General features: G+C 36.9%; 2 protein-coding genes across 7 annotated transcripts in view; one reads left to right on the top strand and one right to left on the bottom strand.

Annotated features, from left to right (window-relative positions):
- The window catches only part of Hrb27C (Heterogeneous nuclear ribonucleoprotein at 27C), a 31,976-nt gene extending 29,641 nt beyond the window's left edge, over positions 1 to 2,335 (top strand). For 2 of the 3 annotated variants that reach the window (XM_043428585.1, XM_043428589.1), the window contains one exon: positions 1,927 to 2,335. In XM_043428585.1, the coding sequence (XP_043284520.1) occupies positions 1,927 to 2,066 (140 nt within the window). In that variant the 3' untranslated portion in view covers positions 2,067 to 2,335. Of the gene's footprint in view, positions 1 to 538; positions 1,061 to 1,926 lie in introns of those variants that run through there. The other variant, XM_043428586.1, reaches the window with a different exon arrangement.
- Positions 2,336 to 3,088: 753 nt separating this feature from the next.
- On the bottom strand, positions 3,089 to 17,344 carry LOC122415967 (ankyrin repeat and death domain-containing protein 1A-like). Of its 4 annotated transcripts, none has more exons than XM_043428580.1 (14): positions 17,147 to 17,344; positions 10,650 to 10,833; positions 9,772 to 9,875; positions 9,197 to 9,295; positions 8,851 to 8,949; positions 7,338 to 7,544; positions 6,952 to 7,149; positions 6,586 to 6,681; positions 6,311 to 6,409; positions 6,035 to 6,133; positions 5,611 to 5,706; positions 5,014 to 5,251; positions 3,754 to 3,894; positions 3,089 to 3,678 (listed from the first exon to the last, which is right to left on the bottom strand). In XM_043428580.1, exons 2-14 carry the CDS (start codon positions 10,753 to 10,755, stop codon positions 3,593 to 3,595), a joined length of 1,668 nt encoding a protein of 555 aa, XP_043284515.1. In that variant the 5' UTR covers positions 10,756 to 10,833; positions 17,147 to 17,344; the 3' UTR covers positions 3,089 to 3,592. The 4 variants fall into 4 exon arrangements, with proteins under 4 accessions (XP_043284515.1, XP_043284516.1, XP_043284517.1 ...); XM_043428581.1 differs by having other exon boundaries at positions 3,754 to 3,882; XM_043428582.1 differs by lacking the exon at positions 3,089 to 3,678 and having other exon boundaries at positions 3,772 to 3,916.
- Positions 17,345 to 18,268: the final 924 nt, after the last annotated feature.

The following is an 18,268-nucleotide window of genomic DNA, read 5'->3' as shown; positions in this document are numbered from 1 at the left end:
GGGAATTCCAAAGTCCTCGCTTTATTTATCATGAAGCATGGGTGGCGTTCAGGCTATAAATACTTATTTATTTTTCATTATTTATAACAATCGGTGCAGTGTTTTGAGCGGATTCCTTTGCGAATACCGAATTTGGGAATTTGAAGAAGAGAAAAAAACTGAAAAAACACGTGGCTAAATTGTTAATCGATTTTTCTTCAGTAAAATCATACGTCGATCGGCCGTGTTCGATAATAATTTTCAAATTTTTACCAAGTTCGTTATTCCCAAAATGAAAATCGTGAAAACGACATTTTTTCTTTACCATTTTCAATGATAAAACGAGAAATCATGCTCTTTCGATCCTTAGAAGAAAAAATTCGTTTTCCAATTTTTTGTTTCAATAACGATAAGAAAAATCTGTTCAATTCTACGTAGAATTAAGTAATTTTCCGATACGGCCAGCTATAAAAAAGAAATTTATCCTGATTCCCATGAACATATCCTCGACCTCACTGACCATGAACAATTGTCTATTTCTCTCTTATTTCATCCACAGAATCCACTCCGAATCCAAAGTTCAAAAACATTGAGATCCCAAGTCCAACGTCCTTCATACCGAGCAACGGAGACGCTGCACCTGGTCCCCAAAGATTTTCCCTCGTCCAGCACACCAATTACCATCCTTACAGACGCTAGCAGTTGAGCACTGAGAAGTACCGAAGCGATTGTTGGGAGAAAACAGAAGACTTTAGAAGTAGGATAGAAAGAATGTGTGAGAGGCTGGTCGTGAGCAAAAAAATGGTAAAAAAAACAACTAAAATTATTTCGAGGTAAAAATTATTTAAGACATAGATTTTTTCAATATATTTCGAGTATTAGATTATTTTATATTTATCTTTGAGTAAGAGTACGAAAAAAGAGCTTGCACATAAAATATGTATAAATAATGAACTGGCATGAATTGTGGATATTAAAATTAAGAATTGTTTTATACGAGAAAACAAAAACAATTTCGAACGCGAAAAATGACCTCTAACTTGTCCTTGAGTTAAAAATTAAATGGAAAGTACGATGAATATTTGAAAGTTATGAATTTATAGCTCAAAAGTTTCGTTATGTCGAAAACGTTTGTATTGATTTGTAGTTTGTTTTGTTGTCTCTCGTTTCATTTTATTTCAATCGATTTAATTGACGTTTACCGTGATATTGAATGAAAGGATTGAAGGATTTTCATCGATTGAAGGAACACTGGATTTAACCCATCAAAGAAACAGCGTCTCGTGCTCATTTCATATTAATTCCTTTCCACTCAGTTTCTCATCCTTAAGCATTTTTTGAATTCGATTTAAAAGGAAAAAAATATTGAAGAAATTTTGGTTCCAAATTCTACTCAATGAACGCGAAGATACTTGACAAATTATAATTATTTTTTGACTCATTTTCACATATTTTTTCGTCGCGAGCAAAATAGCAACAGTTTAGGTCATTCAAACTCCTTGAAACGGAAGTGATTTCTTTCTCCTCTAAAAATAGTCGCAAAAGCTCAAAATAGGTTTGCCGAAAGAGAAAACATTTTCAAAATTTGTCAAAAAGGAATTTTTAAAATGCAAAATAATTATTTTATGTAGAGACAAAAGAAAAAAAATATTACAGGACTTCTTCTGAATTGCACATTTCATTCTTTTTCGTGGCAAGCGAGGATTCAGATAGGATTTGACAGGCAAAACCATCGAGACTGATCACCCCAAAAAACTTCTCCGTCCTAAAAGAAATTCCTCTAAATTCTCAACTTCTCCATCCATTCAGTCCAAGCATTGGTACGTCGTGAAAAAAATCAGGTTTCGATCGAGACTCGATCGAAAGAAAAAAACGAAAGAAGATGCGGATGGTGAGGGAAAGAGAAGCATCTCGTCAGTATCACGTTGTTTTGTGCGATTCTAACAGGACCAGGCTACGGATCTTCGAATCTCGCGAGTATTCCAGCGGCGCCTGGTACCAACGACAATTACGGGGGTGGTGGGCCCCAAAGGGGTTACGCAGGATCGTCCACCAACATGACCAATTATCATCCTTATCGTCGCTAAAAGAAGAGAATAATAAAAGCGAACAAATCACCCAAAAGAACGAGAAACAAAAGTAATGTGCGTTCAAAGATTGAGGAACACAATGATAATAATTCTACCTCACTGGAGAGTTAGATGAAAAAAAATCGCCCGTCCCGTTCCAAAAGTACTGTACCATAATATTCATTGATCGCAGAGCATTTTGCGTGCCACAAATATACGAATTTGTCTCCCCAGCCATGTGAAGCGACAGAAAAGTAAAAAAAAAAAAATGAATTTTACCCACGGAATGCGTGTTTATTTTTCATTTCCTGTAAAAGGTCCTCTTCGCATGCAAAATTTCAAAATTATGATGTTTTTTTTTCTAATTTAATTAATTTTTGGGATAGTAATACAAGGAAATAACGATTTACTTTACACTGGCTTGTTGAGATTTTTTCCTCCTCACGTTTTTTTTTATTCCCCAATTAAGAAATTTGCTCTTTTTGCGTATTCAACGTACTTAACGAACATCCAATCAGAAGAGAAATATTTCAGAAGGCGAATTCATTCTTCCAACCTCTTGTTTTTAATTGTCGGTCACTTATAAAGACACATTGACTCTCGATTTCTTGCCATGTGTTCGCTTAATCGAAAGAAAATGAAAATTACAGTAATACATACAGGCAGATGAAAACAAATGAAAGAAAATTTCGATCGAGCCACTCGCGAGAATGAATTTTTCTGTCGTTTCCAAATACGACCATCTTTGTCGCTGTTCCCCTTACGCGAATTATAAGATTACAATAATATTAACAGTAATTAAACTTAATTAATATAAATATTTATAGTAATTGGAGAAAAAAGAAAATTACTATGGCAACAATTCTTCCCTCGCTCCAATCCAATTATATGCTCTTCGTACTTTGATTAAACAATAATTCCGTAATATTTTGTTATTGCAGTTTAATTATACGAAAAATTTGGGCAAAACTGAATAAGGGTTGAAATATTTTCCAGGGTAGAGTAACGTAACAAAGAACGAACAAAAATAATGCTGCGAATGAATAAAACTTCACATTTTAATAGAAATATTGTCGTACTGTGATTGACTAATTTTTCCACATTTGAAATGTCACACATTAATTCATATTTTTACATTAATTTTTTTAAATTCCTTCCAGCAGAATCTGTACATCAGTGAAATTAAATATTATCATTCTAATTCGATATGTACATCATTGGTGAAATATATTTCATACTTTCTCTTGTTGGTTAGGCATTTCCATTAAAAATCGATCGTCTTATGGTCTCCGTTTTTTTTTTCTTCAAAATCGTCGGCTCCTTATTCATGAACGAAACGTCACTTTCGTTGATCGGGGCTCGGACGGATTTTCCACCAAGTCACATTATCTTTTTTTCAAAAAAATATTCGTTCGAATCGCCATCTATCAATTGATAAATCAATTTTTCTACGTTTCGATTGAGCTAAAATCATGTTAGTTTTCCTTGAATTAATTGAATTCTTTGAAGTTTAGTCACTTGAAAAAGACTAGGATCGGATGGATTCACGCGATCGCACACTTGTGGCAGCGCCCCTTGTCTAATTTCGTTTTGTCGACGACTTCTTGCTCCAGTTGTTTCCGTATAGTTTCTGCAAAAGAGATGTTTTGTAAGTTCTCCAAAGGGAAAACAAACTAGAAAAATCGATAAAAAAGGTAAGTCTCACCTGCGACCGATTTTTTTCCAATTGTTGACAACGCCTCGTACAATTCTTTGGTAAGTTGAGTTTCTGGACTGAGGCCAGAGGTCCAGATCAACAGCATCCGGTAACCGTGCTCCTTCCAGCTCGACGGACCTACGATTTCAGCTTTATCGTCCTTTTCATAGGTCTGCTCGTTGGTCAATATATAAGAAGTTAAAAAAAAAGGGGGACACCTGTTTGTCTCCGGATACGTATATAGAAAGAACATTTTTTGGTGCAAATTAATCGAGCTCTTTTAATATTTTGTTTTTGTATTTACTGATTTTTTCAAACGTGCACACAGTTGAAGAAAACTATGACAAAGACAATAAAATTCACATTTTTCACGGCTGGATTAAAAGGGAAGTTGAAAAAACTTGCGCTCTGTGAGCCTCTTTGGTCATTTACTGTTGAAAAACTTTTCTTCTAAACATTCTTTTTGGATGATGCATTTATTAAGCATTATTAGCATTAATGTTAATAATTATTAGTTCTAAAATTTAATTCAATTTTCAGTTACTGCATGGTAACATTGTTTACGGTTCTATAGTTACAATGGTAATAACAACACCGAATATACCGATATTTTGACGTACTAAATCTAAATCTGGAGTCCGATTGGCCAAGCTACCTCCAAAGTTTTGAGTGGACAGCAAAAAACCTTAACAATGGGTAAAAATAGCTAAAAATCGCAGTCTGAATATGTGAAAATTTTATTGATCTAGATCAAGTATTTTTTTTCACATTTCGACGCACTGTGAATTCAAATCCGTCATTTAATAATCTTGTTCAGACGTACATTTAGCAAAAATCGTAAAAGATAGCAAAAGAAAGTGAAAAAATAGTTTTGTTAATGAGTTGAACATGCATGATTCCTCCGAAATAATAAATATCTATGAATTCTGAAAGCGATGAATTGGGAATTAAGAAAAATAGTACAAAAAACTACATAATAAATCATAGACATGATCTTTAAGTGAATGCTTTTTCATTTTCTGCAAATGATGAGAAGATGCAATAGCGATATAAATGTCGCGTGGAAAAACCTTCATTGATCTTACATCGTTCTTCTTTTGTAACGAATCTGTGACGGTAATATTAATATTGTCGATTTTCATGCGGTTCGTTTATTTTCAAATGTCAATGAATGATCGAAAATTTTCAGTTTCATGTTGTATGACGCAAAAATATAACCGAAGTATGAATATTTTTTTCCAATTGACATGATAAAATGAAGCTTATTACCGGTATATTGATGCTCAATAGCTGTGATTTGGTCGTGAGTAAAAGCCCAATGGAGAGCAAGTTTTTTCCAATCCCCTGGAGCGAGTTGTTTGAAAGCGAGTTTCCACAAAATTGAGCGAACATGTTGGGAAAGATGACTATTGTTGCTACTGGACGTGCTACCCCCTCGGGATCCCTCCCGCCATCGACGGCGCGCTGGAGTTAATTCACGTACCTCCCTGTCCGAATTCGAGTCCTCCTTCAAAATGATTTATTAATACGATCGTCACGTAATCAGTATTTTTTCGTGACGATGACCAAACTTGATCATTTAGCAGTTGGAGGCTGTCGGTTAATTCGTTAACCAGAATCGAACTATGGTATTTTAAATTTTACACAATTCAGAGACGATTTGGAAGCTGTTGACAAAATTGATCGAATAAAAAATCACACGTCCGTATTTAGTTTATCATCAGTACTTCGCAAAAATGTGATGTGAAAGGTAAGTAAAAGTTCACCGTACAATTAAAATCGTGGTTTTTGTTATTGGCTTCATCGAGAACATTTTTTGAAAAATGAATTATAAGAAAGATATAATTATAAAAATAATATTCTTACCGGACTCGGATAATCCAAACGTGATGTTTTTATGATCATATCAACGATAGCTGTAAAGCTGCCCCTAGCAGCAATGTATAGGGGTGTTCTCCCACTCTGAAAGATATCGAACGAAAAATCTTTCTTTACTATTTAAAAATCATTTTATTCGACCAGAGTGAGAAAGTATGTCTGTATGTGTGTGTGTGTGTGTGTGAGAGAGAGAAAGAGAGATAGAGCAGAGAGGTCAAGTGCTAAAAGTAAAATGGTGAATAAATGTCGGGTCACGTAGCGAGGTCGTACATGAAAAGATTTAGTCTGACAGGATCGTGGTAGGAAACTCGTCCAATTTCTTCGATTATCTTTTTTCTTCCACGTTCTTGATATCTAAGTGAAAAAAGGGAAAATTCTTGAACGAAAAAGTGAGACAAAACATCCTTTTTACCTTCTCACGTTGCTCGATGTTTGCGCCCGCTGCAAGTAAAAGCTTGCAGATATCAGTGTGACCCATTTCCGCAGCTATGTGTATTGGTGATTGTAGTCTCTGAAAAAACATCCCCCGGGATTGCCTGTTACTGCATATAGGGGCTTACATTGATCCAGGAGTTCCTGGCTCCCAAAAATCTTTTCATCACGTAAAGACAACAAGAGGGAAATGGGGAGCACCGGTTTTTGCCGAAATTTCATTAATCTTGGTGTTTACATTTTTACAGTGACTTACCAAATTCAAACAGTTCGGATCGGCACCCTTATTTATTAAGATTTCGACGGTTTCTATCTCGTTGTTTTCGCAAGCAAGATGGAGTGGCGTATTTCCGTTCTAGAGGGGAAAAAAATCTGTCTCATGGAAAGAATTCTTTATAAATAAAATAGAAGCATGAAGAAAATCTACATGAAGCCGGAAGTAAATGGATCGACATGACAGCAAATGAGTAAAAAAATAAACGAGACGTCAATATGTAAACGTCACGAAGCCAAGTTTTTGAAGTCACTTACGTTACATTGTTTATTGATATTCCCATGTTGAAGTATCGATTCGAGAATTCCTTTGCATCCTTGACTCGCGGCTACGTGAAGGGCCGTCAATCCAATCTGAATAAAAAGTTCCTGTTTGTTTTTGTGTATATTTTGGTGTGCCTGTTTCCTGCCCTCCCTCAACGTCAATATTTTATAATGCCAGCCCAAGCGGACAATAAACAAGATTTATCTTCTGTATATCATTTATTATTTGCGCTTTTCAGAACGAACATACTGCATCAAAGAGGTTTCAGAAACGATTTCAATGACTTGTGATCCCGAAGAATAGCAGCCAATTATTTTTTTATTATGGTCGTTTTACAATGCAGCGTTATTTTTACACACCTCGTCACCGATTTCCGTGCTACTTCCAGATTTCAACAATGTTTGGGCAATGCTCGTGTGTCTTGTTCTCGTTGCCACGTGTAATGGTGTATTGCCCTCGTTATCTTGGGCATTAACGTCACCACCGAGACTTATTAAAGCCTCTACAGCTTCGGTGTGACCCTCTGCACAACCGTAGTGCATTGGTGTTTGTCCTTTCTGATGATTCATGTCACATGAAATTGATGGATAGAATGAAGCTCAGCAAAAAAAGGCAATAAAAATATATTTTCGCAAAGTTTTCAGGAGCCTTATTACTTGATTGAGTCTAAATAATTGAGCGGGAAATTCAGTCTACATAATTTCATAGAATTTGCTGTTTCGATCAACCTAAATAATAAACTTACTTTATCCTTGGCGTCCAGCTCCATTTCCGGTATCTTTGATAGGGATAAAATGACATCACGATGGCCAGCAACGGCAGCATGATGAAGTGCAGTCGCACCGGTGCAATCCGTTGCATCGACACTCAGAGATTCAACTGCTTCGGTGAGATATTCCACTACTCCTACGCTATTGCCTCTCGAAGCACACATCAACAGGGTGTATTGTTTCTGATGATAAATTAAATAAAAGAATACTGGATAAAAACGAGACGAAAATGCAATCGATAGCTACACGTATATTTGAAGAATTTGTTTTCGCTCAATACCAAAATCAATATTATTGATAAAAACAATTTTTCGAAAGTCGAACCCAAATCATTCAAAGCTTAACAGATTAATGAAGATTCCTGTAAGAATAGCTTTTGTACAAATCGTGGATACGATCCATTTTATCTTTGATAAAAAAAAAACGTATTTAACGACCTCGTAATTTAGGGTCGACCGAATATATATTTCGGTCAGTCGAGAATTTAATATCCACAGGAGGTATTCATCTCGGGAATAGATGGAGGGTACGTATTGGGGTGAAACAAGAGGGAAGAAGACTGGCGAAGATACGTCGAGAGTAGAAGAGGAGAAAAGTTGGCAAACTCCATCGCGGAGTGGCAAGTGCTCGTTTAGTTGGTGTGTGGGCTAATGTTCTTATGTTTGGTTTGAGACGGTCGATCGGTGCTCGGATTATCCACAGCACTCGATGGTACACCATATTTCCTCAGGTGGTTTTAAAAGTAAGCTCTGCCCTATATTACTTCTCGATGGGGATAGGAACTACGTGCAGGAGCATAAAGAGGTGATGCAATTTTAACACATTCGATAAGGCGATGAAGAACTCCTTTTTCTCTGGCTAAATAATTTATAATATTTTCAAAACCCTGCGGAACGATTTTAATCCGCCACAGAAAGAAAGCTTGAAATCGAGAATAAGTTGTGGGCTATTAACTCTCCGAATTATTGTGTGTGTGTGTTTTTTTTATGAAAAATATATAAACGAAACAATAAAAAAAAGCATTCGCAAGCTACAGAATGGTTTTGAATTTATGGTAAAAAATCCCAGCTGCTTTGACGTGTTGCTACACTTGTGAATATTTACCAATAAAACTTGTTCTCCATTTGATGATAAAAATTTATCAGTAACAGAAAAATGTAAATGAAAAACCGGTGGGCTCATCCGAAAATATTTCAGAAGACATTTTGAATATTATTGATATTTTGTATAGACAAAAGTTACGAAATCATACTGAAATAGCAAAAGCTGCTTTCGCCCAATAAATAATCGAAATATTCCATTGTTTTGGAGAATGATTTTCGACCGACGAAGTACACTAATTCAAGGAATGTCCCGAACTCCCTTATTGATTGCATAGTTCTGACCAAGAATTCGACAATTTATCGCGTCTCTTTGATCCTACAGCACAAAGAGGCCAGGCTATTAAAATCCTGTCGATAATTGGCTATATCTGTATTGCACTTGTACCTTATTCACAGCGGTCACATTCGCCCCAGCGTTGATCAACATTCTGACAGCCTCTTGGTGTCCGTACCAGGCTGCCATGTGCAGAGGCCTCATTCCATACTGTCGATATTTCGATGTTTGAATTAAAAATAAATAATTGATTTATCGCATGAACAATTTCGCTTCGTCGAGTTAAAATTTCATGAAAAATGTTCATGAACTAATTTTTTACTGAATATCGATGCCAATTGTAATGGAAATGATACAGAAAAAAATAATTCCAGTTAGTTACCAATTTCGATGTAATTTTTAGTCAAATTTTAGTATTAGTTCGAGCAGTCAGACTTCCAATTACCAAATATCTTACCTTGTCTTTCGCTTCGATGTCACATTTCGCCTGGATCAACATCTCTATTATCTCAGTATTGCCCCGAGAAGCTGCCCAGTGAATCGGAGCACGTCCGTACTGTGAAATTGTATGAAATTATTGGCTCGAACAGGCATATATGAAGATAACACGTGCACAGGTTCACTCGCATCTGCGACTCAATGGAGAAGGCTCATGATGAGTGAATACAGTTTTTATTTATTCTACACGAATCGATGCTTTCATCTATTTCCATTTTAATTCCATGGTAAGTATAAAAATTTATCAAAACGCCGATATTTTGAAAAATGTCGAAACATTTCACATACTCAGTAGACTCACTTGAGTTATTTATTTTCGCAATCTTCGCGTAAACTTACAATCGATTTTTACCTTCTACATCAACATTATACGAGAGCGATCCGACTCGTGCGTTGCTGAGTAGCTTCAAACTGACTGGTTCATCCCATTACTAATACGACTTTTGAGTCTTCGAAGATTATTTAAGATTTCGAATCATCAAAATTCGTAAGTTTATTTAAAATACAGACACGAATAGATTAATCAATACTCACATTATTCCTGGAATCGACGTCGACTGTTTCCTTGAGGACTTTGCGAACCGAGTCAGATTCGTTCTTGATGACTGCTTCGTGAAGCAATAAGTCGTTCTTCAGTACTATTTCCGTTTAAGAGAGAAATCGTGTAACAAGTGGTCCGATTAATCAGTGCTTTTAAAGTAGGATTCCGCATAAGTACGATACTCAAAACATCCAAAAACTATTGTGATTCAGGATAGACAAAATTGACGTTTAGAGATCGGCAGCTAAGTTTTTTTCTCTTTCAAACCGAATCTCCGTGGCTTTTGGCTGAGTTCTAAAAGCATGGCATTCGACGTCTGCTTCTGACATGCTGAGCAGAAATTGAAAAACCGCCAATAACGAAAAATGAAAGTACGATTGTTGATTGGATCGAAAGAGAGTCAACGGTTGCTTGTCAACATAACGCGATCGAATGGGTTGAAAAAAACTCCAAAGTCCATGCGAAATAGTGTAGGGTTCAAACACATGCTTCAGCTTTATATGATTTTAGAAAGTTCCCCCGGTGTATCAAGTTTTTGAACGCTTTCAAATAATTTAATAGAACATTAGAGTTTAAGAGCTTTGTGGAAGGTTCATTATCGACAAAGTAGGGTCAGAAGCCATGTTCGACGTTCCATAATAATTATTATTTCCCCTACCCTTCGTTACGAGAAAAAAGGGAAGTTTCTCGAGAAAACCGTAAGTCTGACAATGAGGCAAACATTAGTGATTACTGAGAGTTTTGGAAATAATCGTAAAGCATTTTTCACTTGCCTCGATAGTGAGCTTAGAATGAGTGAGGTTTAAGATCAAAGTAGGATGAGGAAGAGAATGAGAGTTCAGGCAAAAGAAGATCAATTGAATCAACTCACTTCTAGCAGTCTTTTGATTAAGTCCTTCGTCTTGTATGGCTTCGCGAAGATTCAGTGGTGGAGGAATCTTCACCCTAGAAAGTTTCGATCTGTCATGGTCAACCATTTTTTCTTCCTCTTTTTTCACCCCTCACAGAACAATATTTTTCCGCATGGTGAGAAAGATGCTGCCCTGTTTTCTCATCTGAGAAATAATATGACAGGTTAATATTGAAGATTGAGGTCGGAACAAAACTCATTCTGTATTTATTATTTTCATTTCGATGTAACGGCAGCTTCTCATCGTATTGTTTTATTATATCGAGCGGCAGAAAATTCGTTGAGATTACTGTGTCCGATAGAAATCCATTTAATTGGACAACCATACAAAAAATCGCAATTTCTTCCCAACTTCATAAAACCTAAATCGAAGTTGAAATTTTATTTGATACCAAGATTCGATGTGTCACTCTTCCGTTCATAACGTCGCATCAACAGTACGTGAATGGAGCTTTAGTCAGATCAGAGTGTATCTGAATCAAAGGATTTTTCCTCCGAATTCTCGGAACGACAATTCGATCGCACTCATTGTTCTTTAAAAATAAATTCAACTCTACCATCGAACGAATCGAAAACGAGGTCATCGGTTATAAAAAAGTACTGCGTTCCAGAGAGAATTATTTGCGACTATTCATCGCTCGGGACATAACAATGTACACACGGTGAGTTTTAGTTGTACAATCGAAATGAAAGTACGATAAAAAAAAAACAAAAAAACAAAAGTTACGACACGAAAATCATCATAATTTTTTTCCACTCTTTTTGAAACCTTTTAATTCCTCGTTGTTTCAGTGTTTTGCTGCTTACTGCAGTTTGATTCAACAACGAGGCTTTATTCAATGATAAATGTCGTCAGATAGGATTTCTCACGGTCCATATATTATTTTACGTTCCGTTTACGACGCTCTATACATGCGAGGAAAACTGAATGTGGCTCCAGAGTTACGCTCCTCGTTTTATCGTGCTACAATATTATGGGTACTCCACCTAACCGTATCATATATTGTCTATGCAGTTGCATACACTAACGAGAGACTCCGAGCATGAATCGTGCACCGAACAACGTATCCCGTCCTCCGTAGTAATTATCCTTGACAAAGGGCACCAACAAAATTTCCTCGACACCCAAAAGCTAGTGGTTTCAAGTTTTACCAACAAATTGAAAATTTAACTGATACCACAATTTCATTCTCGAAGGGCATAAAGATCATTTATTTATATTGTTCGAATGGAGAATGAGAATGAAGCGTGAAATAACGGAGGCTGTAAAGATGAGTGCCAATTTTTCGTTTTCATTCGGCATTTCTCAAAATGTGTGAAAGTCCTTTTTTCCCCATCGACTGGGGGGCAGTGAAGGCTCACTTGCGTCCAATCATCGTTACTTGTTCAATTCTCCTGCAAACACGACTCGCTCGAATAGGAATTTTCGATGCATAGTGACCCAATTAGGAGTTGGTAGTTGGCGAATTCGGATACCGTACTACGACCACATGGACATTTATCTTCGTGATCAGTGTGTAGTGCGAGCGAGAGAGAAAGAAAGGAAGGATGAAAATTTGTAGAGTGGCAGGGTCATACATCGTTCAAGTCACGTGAAAATGGCTGAATTGCTGAAACTGACGTGGTAAGAGTTAAACAAAAGTTGAGAACATCTGGAATTCATATTCGATGCATTTCTATTTGATGCATACGTAAAATTACCTCGAAAAGTTATAAACTCTGTCTGTTTCTTCCGAATATACGTATTGCCACAGAGAAACATAGACGAGAGAAAATGTTTTGTGGTCTGCCAAGGCAAAAGGGAGAAATGAAACCTGAGGGGTTGGCCCAATAGAAGTGGTGGTTAATATGTACGAGCCGTCGCTGAAAGACTCTTTTTACAAGCCTCGATGAATACTGCATTCTCTTAAAGGGGAAACACTGGCGAAGGGACGAAAAGGGAGAGAAAAAATGGCACGTATTGAACAGTGTTCACGTAAAGGGAACGGAGTAGATTAACCGACGAGAAAATACCTTTCAGAAGAACATAATGATCAAGTTTTATTGATTGAGAGTCCACTTTTATCTGGTTGATGTACAATTAATTGATTTTCATTCACTTACAGGCTTTTATGACTGAATAAATGACACTTCAACTCTATTTTTTTTTGTGAGGATTGTAGGGATATTGTGAAGGGAGTGCAATGAATTGTACAATTATTGGCTGTTCAGGATTCGATTCTAACGCTTCTGGGCATTACTGACCACTTTTCATATCACGAAATGGCGTTACGAGTTGATTAATGGGTGCTAATTTGTCGATACGGTGATAAAGTTCTCATCGTCATTATCAGCATTCTAATCATTCGGAGTACGTTTATACTTCATAGCTTCCTAAGGGAAATAGCTGGAGGACCGAGTAACGGAGTACGAGATAAATTTCTGTGATGAATTAAGCCCTCGAGGTAAAAGGCTACTCTGGGGATAGCGAAAAATAACGAGCTCACGTATGCACGTTACTTTTGATCTCGGAAGACTCTAAAAAGGCTTTTTCATTGAGTAAAAAACGTGTTGGAAAATCCGAGTTACTTTAATCCTTTGCTCACCCACTTTAGGTCCTATTAGATTCCTTTTTGTACAAGGATCATCATGCGGAATGGACTAGTGAAAAAGCGCTCTGTTTTTTTAAAATGAATATTGCACGGTTTTGGAGTCATTCGTTTTCAAGTAAAATCAAACATTTCTATTGAATTTCGTTGAATCTCTTCCCACTTTTTATATTAAAAATTCGAAGATTTTATCGCGTTATAGCTGTCGTAGTACTAAGTTGCTGAAGTAAATTAGAGCTATTATCACTCTAAATTAATGTCAGGTTTATTTATTCAAAATTGTAAATACATTTTTTCAACTTATTTCTCAACTTATGTTCGCGAATGAAATTACAAGTCATTAATTGAATGGGCATTCATGGTTGACAAAATCCAAAATTTTATTAGTCTCTGGCTAAAATACTATAGTTTTTTATGTAAAAAATCGCTCTAGAGAGCGCAAATGCTATAACAGGAATGGGCGAGACCAAGAAGAAATAAAATGCCGAAATAAGCAAATGTGAGGTTACGAGTGTTCATTTTACCAATTCCGTTCAATCTTCAACATAATTTATCTTTTTACTAGTAAGACTCGAATTTTTTCCCAGACCTTCATTTTATATACTTCATTGTGATTGCGTACGTTTTTCATAAACTTCATAAGAAGCGTTCATTCGTCCTCTGTGTGTGTGTTTTTTTTTCATATTTAAACACGTTTATCTCAATAACCAATAAGACGAACCCTTTGAAATTTGATTCGCGTGTCAGTCGACTTCCCACTGAAACTCTAAATTTCAAAACTTCCTTAAGAAAATCATTTCATGCATGAACTACCTTAAATGAATATTGTACGGTTTTGGAGTGATTCTTTTCCAAGGAAAATCCAACATACGTAGAAGCTTTTTATCAGCTTCTCAGAACACGGAAAAGCAGGTCGACCGGGATCAATTATTACACGATAACTTTGAGCATGCATATTTCAACTCCGTCATACATTAGCCGCGTTGACGTATATTGGGCTCCATTTCATAGCGAGGGAAAATAAATGTAAAAAATTGCTCATAATCTCGTATTTCTCTCACATTCTTAGTCACTCTCTAAAACTCGTATATTTCCCAGCGTTTATATAATGAAATTCCTGTTTCTCGAAAATCAGATATTCGTTTTATGTTACTATCCGGAAATAGAAGAAAATCTAAATGTTAACTTGAGATCCCAAGGGCTCGCTTTTCCTATGGTACAAAGTCGGACTTTTCAACCGTGACGAATTTATAATCTGGGCACGAAGAGTTTTCCTCTTGGGTCACGAGGCTGTACTATGTACGAAGTAATTAAAATTCTTATGAAATAGTACAGAGAGAAGGAAAACGCATAAATGGAAGATTTCAACTGAATTTCAGCGGGACGAGCGATTTAATTCTTAGTCGTGTCATCCTAATTAGTTGTCATTTCGTGTTCATTTTCTAAGTAAAAACTTGCAAGGGAATCCCACTGAAATTTCGGGTTCATTTGATTTCTGCAATACATGAAATACATTGGTCGAATTTTGTCGCATTTTCTGCCTATTTATGGACATTTTCATTAAAATTATCATAAAATTCTTGAAAATTTACGAAATCAGCATTAATTCCCAGCACTTTTTTCTCTCCTCGGGAATTCTCGTTGCTCTCATGCCCTAGAAAAAATGCTCGTGCGGACAAGGAACGCTCGGAAGTTCCCTCTCGTTTTGGTGCTTCACGGGACATTGAATCGAGGAGAATCAACTCGCGAAATTGCAACCACAGAATTTCAATTTACTCCCTTATTATTCGACGTTAACGAGCTTTCTCTTTGAGTCGGTGATCATCGCCAATGAGTAATTCGAGCGTATTTTCTTTCGAGGATTCCCATTCGATAGCCCCGAAATTTATAGATTTACATTCCACATTTTTATTATTTACTTTTACAATTGTCTATTGCGAATGTGCAGATTCTTTCGGACACGGCTGATGAAATTTGACTGTTTAATTGAAGTTTTTCGTAGCTCTGAGGAATACGACGAACACGAGAGTTGGGAAAAAGCAAAAAGGTTTGAGACTAAAAGCAGAAAATGGGGAAATATCGAATTCCTGAAATTCCTGAAAGTCTCGTGCCTTTCCCAGCGCTCCGGAGTCGAAATGAAAACCTTGAAAAATGCATGACCGTCGGATTACCGTCTCGATGAATTCGCAGCTATTTTGGGCTCCGCGAACCTTTTTCTCTGCCCCCGTCACTCGAGGTTTTTTTTTCGACGGGCTGATTTCTCCCCCGTTCTTTTCAATGGTCTGGTCCACATCAATAATCCATATGGTCGAATTCACGTTTCTTGCTTTCTCTACGCTTGAAAATCTTTCGAGAATTTTAAGTTTGCCCTTTACCCTGCTTTGAAAAGGGAACAAAACACCGATCTCGAGTCGCCAGTGTCCGCAGGTGGTTCCCCGATTCACAAGTTTTCATTCATATGCGAGCTGCCACATTCCCCTCGATCGATTTCACGTATGAAAAGTGGTTTCTTCAACTTTCACCCTCCAAGATGCTCCCTTCGAAAACAGAAACACTTTTTCATTTCATCGGTTTTTCTCCCTCCCAGAATATTTGTTTTACATCCGGGCGGAATTTGACTACGCTTTTGTTTGCGTAGCTGTCGAAAAAACATCGATGAAGTCAGCTTTTTTGGGCGACGTTATTCTCGCCGTTTTGAAAGCTCGCTCATATTTGTTCTGTGTTTGAAGGGTGTTAAAAAAGTTTTGCAAACATGAGAGAAGTTTCTACCGCTGTTTCTCTCACTTCGGAGGACACGACGGAACAATTTTCCACGGATATTCGATCGAATATCTCTGTGAAATCGACAGAAAGCATTCAAACATTTATCGATTTCGTATAAAGAATAAAATTTTTACAAATTCCAACACATTTCTCAGCTCACTTATGAGTACTTTTCTTCGTCGTTACAGTGGTTTCTTTGCGTGACACATGAGCGAGATCTTTTACAAATTCTAGTTTGCACGCAAAGCCTCTTCGATTGCCGCCAGCTGAGGCTATAATTAATCGCGTTATCACGTTCCCTTGGCTCTAAAATTATAGCTTATACTACGCGCAGCGTCTCGAACTTGTATCAATTTGCAAAGTTCGCCTCGGGCTTAGGAATCAGCTGCACCTGTTACCGAAACTTCGTTGAATTTTTATTGATTCTCCAGACTTCTTGATCACGTCAATTTGAAATCACGTGAAAACCCAAAACCGATAGATAAACATCCAAAGTTTCTTGGGACTTGGAAAACTTTGAAGTTCGCTTGAAAAACGGTGGATCTTTTCGAGGAAATTGAAACGAGTGAAAAGGTAGAGATGGAGTGCGGTTTAACATTTCCACGATTTTCGTAAAGGCTATTCAACAACGTAATTCAACGATGCATTTTATTTTCGCATACTCCCGTATAGAAAGTTCCCAGAAATCGTATTTTCTACTGGTCCATTTGTGCAAAAAGTTGTCCATTTTAATGTGATGAAACTTAATTTTTTTACTTTTTCGTTTACGACCGAATTTTCCGTATAATTAGCACGTGAAATTCTTTCAAGTGTTCATTCATCGGCTCCTCTTCGTTGATTGGCTAATAGTGCAATAATCCAATAAGAGTTCATTCACTAGAGCTTCATCGACGTTGAAGCAGAAATCAGGTTTCACTAATTGCCATCAACTCGAGAGGGAACCTGATATACTGGCATTGCACAAGAGACTGTTGATGAAATTGTGAAAAAAGATTCCACGAGAAAAGAGCTTTTAAATAGCTCAAAGATTTTTAGTGAATCATCAAGATTTTGTGAATGTCCAAAATTTGAAAATATTTGTAAACAAATGTGAATAATTTCACTTACCTGAGTCGGCGATCGTTGCTCATTTATTTTCTCATTTCAATCGAATTGAACTTTTTGATTTTCTTTTAAAATGTTGACTGAATAAATGTACTAATTAATCGATAGTTTCGTTAAGAAAAATCGAGACGCGTTGATCCGCGATCTCGAGGACGAGAGGAACGAAAAGTACGTTTCGAGGTGCCACCAGTCAGCACGAGGATCGACATGCTACTGACCCGAAACACTCCTGCTCGCTTGTTTCATCCCCATGAGACTCTGCCCACCCCCTCACCTGGTCGATAAGAGCGCAGCCACGTGGTAGGGACACGCACTACCAGCATATAGGGCTTGTAATTGCGTGATCTTTTTTTTCCACTAATGTTCTTAATGGCATGCGTATGGATATTTCCACGTCGAAATACGTATATTTTCATTAAAAAACGACTGAGATTTTTCTTTCCGATACTAAAAAAGTGAGAAAAAATACGATCGAAAGAAGGAAGAAAATAAATGGGACGTTGGGAGATGAATTTTCCTAACGGTTTCTATGTAAAAACAGGTGATTTTTCTTTCTTTTCCGAGGCAATAAAAAAAGGTCGAAAAATACCATTGAAGAAATAGGAAATAATGCAGGGAGATTCGGTTTCGATGGCAGTTCTTTTCCATCTTAAATGGACTGCAATTTTTCTTTCCCCAATACAAGAAAGCCGGAAGAGTAGCTTCGACGATATGAGCAGAATTGAGAATAGTTTTTTCACCAATCGATTTTCATGGCTCCATTTTTTTCCATGGAAAGGAACCCAAAAAGTTGTTTTTTGCGCATTTAAGGGGTCTGACCGCATCTGAAATTCAAATACGCCTAGACGATGAGTATTTTAGGCTCATGGGGGTTGATATTGAGATTTTTCTTGGAACGTATTTTGTCTGATTTGGGGTGAGCATTAGGCCGAGCAAAATCAACGACGTCGGAAATAATCATAGTCGTATTATCGTTGAATAAACGTGGAACAGTTCATATATATATGCACGCACGATTCACGAGTAGCGTGCTCTATCCATCTTATTTACAACGCGGCCAGCCTATCTAGGCATCTATACACATCACTGAAACAGGCATAAATCTATACTCATTACGAATAAATG

The sequence above is a fragment of the Venturia canescens genome, chromosome 9 (genome assembly GCF_019457755.1).
Source record: "Venturia canescens isolate UGA chromosome 9, ASM1945775v1, whole genome shotgun sequence".
Lineage (NCBI taxonomy): Eukaryota > Metazoa > Arthropoda > Insecta > Hymenoptera > Ichneumonidae > Venturia > Venturia canescens.
Note: the sequence above shows the minus strand (reverse complement) of the source record. Positions and strands in the feature narration are given on the sequence as shown.